Source organism: Impatiens glandulifera, chromosome 1 (genome assembly GCF_907164915.1).
Source record: "Impatiens glandulifera chromosome 1, dImpGla2.1, whole genome shotgun sequence".
NCBI classification, from domain to species: Eukaryota; Viridiplantae; Streptophyta; class Magnoliopsida; order Ericales; family Balsaminaceae; genus Impatiens; species Impatiens glandulifera.
Genome location: NC_061862.1, coordinates 126,656,152 through 126,666,088, shown reverse-complemented (window position 1 = coordinate 126,666,088; position 9,937 = coordinate 126,656,152). Strand labels below are relative to the sequence as shown.

General features: G+C 32.8%; 1 protein-coding gene across 2 annotated transcripts; it reads left to right on the top strand.

Moving 5' to 3' along the window:
• Window positions 1-1,145: 1,145 nt before the first annotated feature.
• On the top strand, window positions 1,146-9,519 carry LOC124919738 (chlorophyll(ide) b reductase NOL, chloroplastic-like). Of its 2 annotated transcripts, none has more exons than XR_007097601.1 (13): window positions 1,146-1,451; window positions 1,656-1,724; window positions 3,046-3,107; window positions 3,300-3,386; window positions 5,209-5,276; window positions 5,358-5,406; window positions 5,474-5,559; window positions 6,616-6,673; window positions 7,184-7,234; window positions 8,016-8,062; window positions 8,310-8,351; window positions 8,704-8,814; window positions 9,241-9,519. XR_007097601.1 is itself a non-coding variant. In XM_047460063.1 (13 exons), exons 1-13 carry the CDS (start codon window positions 1,193-1,195, stop codon window positions 9,286-9,288), a joined length of 1,041 nt encoding a protein of 346 aa, XP_047316019.1. In that variant the 5' UTR covers window positions 1,146-1,192; the 3' UTR covers window positions 9,289-9,519. The 2 variants fall into 2 exon arrangements, 1 of the variants encoding a protein (XP_047316019.1); XM_047460063.1 differs by having other exon boundaries at window positions 8,012-8,062.
• The last annotated feature ends 418 nt before the right edge of the window (window positions 9,520-9,937 follow it).

Here is a 9,937-nt window from a genome sequence, read left to right as displayed (position 1 = left end):
TAAAGCCTAAATTTTAAACTAAAACCCTAAAACCATAAAACTTCATACTCAACATGCAAAAAACAGAAAAATCATTGGGGAATAAAACTAATTAAGCATTACTAACCTGAGTAATGCTGGGCGAACGTCGGGCTCAGCATCTTTGGGGCTTGGCGATCATCGGGAGTCGGCCTGTTTGTGATTCCGGTGAGCAACGGCGGTTGGGGCTGGAGCAAGGTTGCCGGGGAAGATAGGTTGACGGCGGCTGTGGCTGGCTGGGGCTGGAGCATTGTCTTCGGGAAGAGATGGAGAGAAAACGGGAATGAGAAATGGGGGAAAAGGAGAAGTAAAAGAAAAAGGAAAAGGAAAAAGAAAAGGAAGAAGAAAAAGAAAAAGAAAAAGAAAAAGAAAAAAAAGGAAAAATGTTAGTAAAGGGAAAAAGGGGGAATTTTTATAAAAAATGTTAAAAATAAAATTTAATATTTTTGAGGTTAAATATGAGAATGGCCCTCTTTTGAGGGTCATTTGATCAAATTTCCTGTGTTGAGTTGAGTTTGAATTGTGTTTAATTTGAGTTGAGTTAGGGTTACCCAAATTAAATAAATTTTATTAGTTTACAAAATTCACATTTTTCTCACTCACTCTATTATTATTTGACTTTCTCATTACTTACTAAAGAGAAATAATTTGTGAAACCTACACATAAGTGGGGATAATTTTTTTTTTTAAATTTATTAATAATATATTTATTATATACAATATTTCAATAATAAGAAAAATACATCACAATTATTAAAACATGTAGACAATCTCTTTAATATCTAATTTGATTTTAAAAATAAACAAAGTTTACCATAATCAAAACTTTGTTTATTCATTCAACTTATTATTTAATCGATTAATTTATTAATTAAAATATTAAACGGATAAAAAAAAATTAAACATTTCATAAACGTCTTAAACGATCCAAAACTGATAAATATGTAAAAGTGTATTAAACGAGTTAAAAACGTAATAAACGAGTTAAAAACGTAGTAAACGAATCAACAACTCACAAGTTCTATAAGCGATTATGCGACTCCAAATTAGGGTCACAGCCATTTTTTTAGCTTGTGGTTGTAGAGGGATATACGGTTTTATCTTCTGGCTGATAATCACAATTTTGTCCATATTTGTCTCCAATAACAGTCCACCAACCTCTCGCTCGTCTCCCATGGCGATTAATGCGGCCCTTACCTTCTCAGCCTACAATCACTTTCCTACTTCACCGCTCTTTCCGTACTTCAATAGCCGTTGCCACTCTCTATCGTCCTCCCAAAAAAGCATCCATGGAGTGGCTTTTCCTTCATCTCTTGTTACTACTGCAATCTACAAAATTCCAGCTTCAAAATCCGTTAGGGCAGATGTTACTCCTCTTAATAGAGAACAGGTAGCTCCTCCTTTTAATGTACTCATCACAGGCTCTACGAAAGGTTCGTCCTGGTCCTTTTTCATTTTCCTTCATCTCCTATATTTTTTGACTCGTTTTGATTTCATATTATTGTCATTGTTATTATCGAATTGCATTTGAATGCACGTTGATGTCTGTGTAAGCGTAAATTTGATTAAATTTGGATTATGAGAAACCGCAGTTACTTCCTCGCGTAGGATTTACTGTGATTATTGCCTATCCTCAGGCATAGGATTTGCACTTGCTAAAGAATTTCTGAAAACAGGAGATAATGTCATTGTCTGCTCAAGATCAGGTATTTACATTAAGTTTAATGCTTCACTTGAAGCATTCATTTCTAGAAAGGCATTTCTATAACATGTTAGACATTCAATCACTAAATAAATTGACCAGGTCATTAGGTATATTTGTCAATGTTCACACTTTTGTTTGGATAACCATTGTATTGTAGTTTCATATTATTGTCTCTTTTATTTTTCTTTGTGCAAATTAGTTTAGTCTAAAAACCATTGAATGGTATAGCTGCATGAACTCGTGAACTATCAATATCATGTGTTGAGAAAGAGGTAAATCACCACTGAGCAGATCAACCATGTGAGATGATGCTTAACCTAGGAAAGGACTAAGATTTCACTTTTCTTTTGTGTATACTGGGAATTTGATTGTTTTCATTTCTTTCTTGAAAGAGCTGATTTGTTGCTTTATTGCCCTTGGTCTGATGACCTGCATGTCATCTCCATTGCAAGGACGGGTAAACCTCATAAATGATGAATAAATGTTTTCTTATGATGTAAGCCATCATAAGAATAGGATTCTGTTGGTCATTTCCCTGTTGTAGGTGTGGAAGCTCTCAATAATATAGTCAGCCCAATAAATCGATAACATGATAATTAGGACAAGATGCTAGAGAACAAAGAAAAGCTAGCCCAAGTACTTTTTGTTCACTATTCTTGATGAACATAGGTATGCTGTCCCAGATAAGCTGAGAACAAAAATCATTAAAGTAACTAATTTGTGATTCCTCACTATTCTTTCACTTAGCAGCTGATTTCTTTACCACTGCCTGTTAATTGAAAATATTTTATGGAAATGGAATTCGTACACAGAAAAGTTTTTCTGTTGTTGAAATTTCTGAAATCAGGAGAACTAATGCAAAACATACTTGAGGCCACACCTTATTTTGGAACTGTCAGAAGAAGGTTTTTGTATTTTGATCCTACATGTATATTTTGATTCTCATAGAATAATAGTAATTTTAGGTTGTAATTATTGTAGAGATACATTTTAGCTGAGATAGTAGTAGACTCTATCCCTACCTACTGATTTCTTGCAAATATTATGGCAGGTCACTTGTAATAATAAACTTCTGTTATAACCCTTTAATTTCCTTTTCTCTATTTGTTGTTTTCTCTTTTCCAAATTGATCTTATAATAACATCTCTATAAATCATAGAGTTACCACATTTCTTTATCGTTTTGCTTGCACAAGGAAACATTTCTAATTTACATTCTCATCAAGATACTTACTTCTTAAAGGTTCTGAATGCAACAAAAATAATTTCACATTGTTATGCTTTAAGATAGTAACTATTTGATTGGTCACAACTCTGTTACAGCTGAAAGAGTGGAATCTGCATTGCAGAGCTTAATACATGACTTTGGACAGCAGCGTGTGTGGGTACCTCCCTAATGATTTCTAGATATATCTTCATATTTTCTTTGCAGTAATTAACACAACATATTTACTAGATTTCCGCCCTTATTTTATTTGTAAAGAGTGTTCACCTTTTCAGTCTACATTTTGCATTAACCAATCTTGTTTAAGTGATTTCTTAATCCCGTTCTTTTGATTATTTTGCTCTTTGTACAGGGCACAACATGTGATGTTAGACAGGGGGAAGATGTGAAGAAGTTAGTTCATTTTGCTCAACAAAATCTAAAACATATCGATATATGGGTATTTATCTGACTCTTTTGTTTCTCATCTCCTTTGAGTTTCTTCACTTTCCATTTCAGTCAACCATAGGAGAATGACCTGTTTCTTCTTTACCATTATTTCTAGGAAAATATGTCATATTTATACATGAACTTACTTAATGGGCAAATATTCCCACTAACAACAAAAGAAGCGAGTGTACCACACTTCTGTAATTGGGTGCAACATTGGTAATCCGTTAATTAAATCTTCTTTTGTTGAAATATATTTCTGTTATGTAAGAAAAAAATTATTAACCTCTTATGCCCTAAAATTCTCCTTTGAAGACCCCACGAAGATCCGTTAGTGATTGTGTTATAAAAGGAAAGTGTTAGAGCTAATGTCTAATGGTTGGAGTAGCGGTTAGTGATGGTTACAAATAATTAATGGTGAATAGTGATACGTGTGATTTGAAGCGATTTGTTCAAAACGATGAAGACAATAATGAAATCTTTCGATTTTGCTATGGTAGTGAAACAGATGAGAGTGGTGGTGATTATTAAGATAAAAATATGTAAGTGGAGGACAATCGAGTTTGATTTGGGTAATTTAAAATTGATTCGTAGGTTTTGTCTTCTCCAACTAAGATGGGAAAGCATTTTGGAACTCGCCCCATTAGTGATGAGTTTTGGTCCGTATTTAACTCTCTGGAAAGATATTTGTTAGCAACATACCTGATTTGAGAGTTAATTCTGGACCAAAACTCACCATAATGTTACCGATTCTAAGTCGTTTTTTCACACAAGTTGGCGAAAATAAAAACATACGAATTAGTTTTAGATGGCCTAAATCAAACTTTGATTATCTACCACTCCCGTAGCGAACTCGAAGGATTTTGATCCCGTCTTTACCGTTTTTGACCAATCACCCCAAACCGCATGCCTGCCACCATTTCAGCGTACGACGGAGAACCAATTGCTCGATAGTAAACTGACCATCGTCGCACATCAGACAACCCCACTTCCGGGGCGCTTCCCCCACTTTCGGCACAAAAATACCATCCCTTGTCAACTATGGGTCAAACTGGGGAAAAATCGCCCAAACGGAATAATTGAGATAGGAAATTGCGGGACTGATTATAATTGTCATCCATAGTGGATTGTGCGTCCACACATCGAGTAAAATGGCAGTGAAGATTGGTTCTTTACCGCTAGGAGTGGATGTAAGGTTCGCTTGGCTGATGGTTGCCTGCAAGTGAGGGTGAACTCTTTTCCGTCATCTACTCTTTACCATGTTGCGTCCCTTCGTCTCACTCTTTATGGTTTTTATAAGTTTGAATAGTATATATAATTATTGGTGTTTTCTGGGAGAAATGGTGATTGAAATATGAATGAAAATATTAAATAAATTGAAAAATAAAAGGTTTCGATAACTAGTGTTATTGGATTACTATCTTAATGCTAAATCAAATTTGGGATCAAAGTATTATTATTTGATAAAAGTAATGTTATGCTAAATCAAATTTGGGGTCAAATTATTATTATTATTTGATAAAAGTAATGTTTTGAGAGAAGTAGATTTTGGGGAGAGGTGGATTCTTTTCAAACTTATCCTAGCATTTTTTGTTTGAGAGGTAATGGTTCTCAGGAATTGTTCCTTATATCAGTCCTTCGAAAATGTATTAATTGCTGAACTTCCATTTTCCATTCCAATCTTTTTAGCAGCTTCACTTTTAGTTATTTTATTTTGGGAATTTGGTTATTTCTTATGTTTGCTGATAATTATGTTCATTCAATAGGAAGATTCGAAATAGTCATTTTTCTAATCATATATGCCATTACCTTATTTGACCTTCATAATGCAGATTAATAATGCAGGATCAAATGCATATAGCTATAAACCACTAGCTGAAGCTTCAGATGAAGATTTGATGTGAGTATCTTTTGGGGTTGTGTTTTCCTTACCCTTGCAATTTTTTAGTTAGTGATTCGTTGAACTTGAATCTCTTCACAGTGAAGTTGTCACTACAAACACACTTGGCTTGATGATATGTTGTCGAGAAGTAAGCATATCTACTAAGTTCTTAAAATCCCGTTTGGGGTATATGATCTTAAGTTTTTCCTTTTTAGGCCATAAAGATGATGTTGAATCAGCCTCGTGGTGGTCACGTTTTCAATATGGATGGAGCTGGATCTGATGGAAGACCTACACCAAGGTACTTTAATTCTCCTATGGTTAAATGATTGGCTTACCATGTGCTTTGATGGGTTGTATCATAGAGAACTGAATGGTGTATCACGTAAAAATAGTTTGAGTTGGAGCTTTAAGTTTGCAGAAATGACGAACCAACACTTGCATATCTCCATGGATCAAAATCTAACTTCCAATGCATGATCAAAATCCACATTTGAACAAAGAAAGGGAAAATGCTCATGAAAAGAATGGTTTTGTTCATTCATGTGTACAACTTCAATGAAAATGTAAATTGAGTATTTTCATCAATAATATTCTACATAGATTTTATGAATTTCATACCTATATTACATTCGTCTTACTTGATAGGTATGCCAATCAATTTATGATATAGATGTCACTTTATTACTCTCTCCAATCAACATTACTTTTTCTTATCAGATATGTTAGGATACTAGGTGATGAGTATTCCCTAATGCAAGACAAGCAATCACCAAACAATAAAATAAAAAGCAACTAAAGAACATAAACACAAAGTTTATAATGGTGCAGTCAAATCATAACCCGCACAAGAGACTTCTATCTTTTAGAATCAAGAATGTTATAGTCGTATTTCAATGATTCTTTCACCAAAAAAATCACACACAACTCACAATGAAGCAATCTCTCGCCGACACAATGTTTGGCCTCCAAGGTACAACCAGATTGCACCTTTTATAAAAGCTGTAACTAGGTAACTCCAATGCTTTGTCCAAACCTTTATTTGAAATCTGCACTATTGCTTATATATATGTATGTAATTGCTACAAAAGCTACTAGAAAATTTTAATTATTTTAGGATATCAACAATTGGATAGTAATTCTTGAGCGAACACTGATAAAAATTTACAAAAGAAATAAAGTCCATTTACTTGTGGTATGGATATCAAGTATGTGCACGCTTTATCCATTCTCATTACTTGTTGTCTAGTCCTACTTCAAAGACTCCTGGGTTTATTTTTACTAATAAACTGGTTCACCGGTTTCCCAATTTTTGTTCTTTTTCTTTTGTATGTTTCTAATCATTGTAGTGCTTTAGATTTGCTGCATATGGAGCTACCAAACGCAGTGTGGTGCACTTGACAAAGTCATTGCAGGTTATGTCTTTTTTCTTTTAGCTTTGGTAATTGTTCCCTTAGCAAGCAAAAAATAAGGCTGTAAAATTACCTTCGACTTCTGTTGTTCCTACTATAGAAATGCGGTTCTTGCAGGAAAAAGTACTATTTGAGTCCTATTTGAATCGATCAAAATCTGAAAATGAAACAGAAATAGGCCTGATATATGTGTTTAGAAAAACATGAGATTTGATTAGTTGTGGCGATCATTGGCATTAATGTCATCTGGAAATATTAATGAAGGAAACAAGAAGCTAAAAAGCTCAAATGTTATTAATTACATACAAATAAGGCCTGTTAGTAATATAGAAAGTACATGCACATTAATACTTTTTTCAAGTTGTAAAATTTCAGTCAAGCTATAAAACTTGTTTCCACTTGGTATGAAATGATTTTCTTTTCATGTTCTTTGTATTTGTGTGTCTTATGTCAACAAAACTCTCCATTTTACTTCCTTTAACATTAAAAATGGCTGGCATGGTTCTATTACAGGCAGAATTAAGGATGCAGGATGTTGAACACGTGATAGTGCATAACTTGTCGGTATGTCTTGCTTCCCTTTAACTGAATACAGTTATCAAATTAAGTTAAGAAAAAACTTAGCTAAAAAATTTGGTTTTATTTGGTAAGTTATGGATGACTTAACTCAGTAATTTAGTAAAATGTTCAAAAGATACTTTTATTTTTTATTTTTTATTTTTTGGGAATAAAGCAGAGCTAGCATGACAACCCCACAACTATGACCTCCCGCTTAAACTCAAAGCGCTTCCAGATGAAATTCAAAAGATACTTTTAATCTCTGAAAATTAATCAAATTGCGTCATTATACGTTTAAAATAGTCTTTAAGTAATTTCTCTACATTAGTTCCATGTGTTATAAAATCAACTTAAAATTAACATGTTTACGTTTGGTTTATTCAACATTATATTTTAAAGACTTAAGATTCAAAACTTAAAATTCATTGAGCACTTAATTTTCAGTTTTATTAATCACGGACACACCAACTCTATCATTTCTCAGACAGTTAAATTATAACACATGTTTCTCTTGGGGTTATTGAATTTATGTTTCTTACAGTAATCATACTACAACCAGGTTTTTAGAACACGCCAACTTTTTACAATTTTGATATACGCTCATAATGTTCATCGTTTTGATATTTAATTGTGAACTTGCAAACATGAAGCAAATTGCACTTTATTAGGGGCATATTTATTCATTTTCTCACCATTTTCACTGTAAATGTATTCTTTATTCATCTGTTCGGCTGATTCATTTTGACTGTGAGATATGTTTTTGCTCTTCTTTCTTGTCAACAGCCAGGAATGGTTACAACTGATCTTCTCATGTCTGGAGCTACCACGAAGCAGGTCTTTGTTTGATCAAGGGTTATTTGAATAACCTGTTATTTCCAAATAATCTCGTTTGATGTAGGTTATTGAAAATCAGGTTATTTGGGTAAAAGACATAGGGATTTTAAAATGATAGAAGATATTTTGGATGATGATTTGAAAGACGTAATTGATGACTAGATAATTGCTTGGATAGTGAATTATTTGAAACTAATCATTTTGTTATCTGATTAGATCTCCTTGAAACACATCTTTCCTCTTTCAGGCCAAGTTCTTCATTAACGTTTTGGCAGAGCCAGCTGAGGTGGTGAGTCATTTTTCGTCAACGCTGAACTGCTGAGATTTTTAAATCTACGTGATTAATTTTTTTCTCCCATTGTCTTTTTATTGTTTGACATTCAACTATCTGTTATGAACAACATCATCACTCATGGACATGGAAATAGGTAACTATTCCTTTAAGATAAAATAAAAGAAAATGACAAGTTGAAGAACTTGTGAAAAGTTAATTGCTTTTGCATATAACTGACAACAATATGTTGATATAATTCGATTGTTAGTTCTGATAAGAGTTGCATCCAATCCTCATTTCAAAAGAATAAAAAGATGGTAATCTGTTGTTCATGCTCACTTAATTACATTTCTTGTTTTATATATAGGTTGCTGAGTACCTCGTCCCAAGCATCAGATCAGTCCTTCTGAATGGGTCAACCAAACCAACTTACATCCGGTTCCTTACTGGCTTGAAAGCTTACTCACAAATCTTTTCAGTTGAGTAAAAAACATAATTTTGTTTTACTCTCATGAAAAATACCCATTTGGAAACATTTTTTTTTAGATTTCTCATATGGATTTAGAAACGTACTTAGTTAAAAATTGATTCGGATTTGAATCCATATGAGATCCATTTGGGAAAGATACTTATTCAAAAATTGACAGTTTCTCATCTTCATCCGGATCTAGAAAATGGGGCTTGTTTGAAAACACATTTTTAGCCTAATTTCTCATCAGGGTGTGGATCCGAAATGGATCCCATTTGGAAATTTGGTGTATCCAAACTTAGTTTTACCCAGATAATGGGGCTTTATGTATATAGGCATGTTTAATACCTGTATTAAAAGTTACATCTCATTTCCATGCACAAGATTTTGCTTGATACAGAGATCTGATTTCTTTCTTGGTGATTGATGATACAGAGATTTGCTTTTGGTGCTCGGAGGAATCGACATGTGCTTGAAGATTAGTCAGTAAGTTGTATATGATTCACAACATTTTACCTGTTCTTCAGTCTTTATATTTGATTTATTTTGTTACATTATTGAACACTTGGTTAGTATTTAGACTCTAATTCATAGTTTAGATTCCTTCAAAAGAGAAAAAAAATTGTTGTAGAAAAGTAATTATTAAAACTGTATGTGACCAATAGATGAATTTAGAACTTCTGTTAGTTGAAAGTAAAGTTGTTGAGAACGATTATGTACCGATCTAAATGTAACTGATTGATATGGTTTTTTCTTTGATCGGTATTTGAGTATAAGCTTCGTTTATTCTTCAAATACCTTTTCACTACTTTATATATTATTTTTCTTAACTATCATTGTACTATTTATCTATTATTTTTGTTCCAATGCTAAATTTAATATAAAAAATTGTATTTAAATAATTAGATTTTTTATTTATAAAATTGATATTTGTGATGTCAATATATACACACAAAAATGATTATCGCGACGTAAAGAAAAACCGTAGATGTAAGATTAACCATGTAAGGTCTTTTTATATTTCCATCTCATGAAGAAATTTCATATATTTTGACCAATAAGTGAATCTTTGTCTCATGTGATGAATAATTATATTTAAAACAAATTTTATCATTTAAATAAAAAAAAGTTG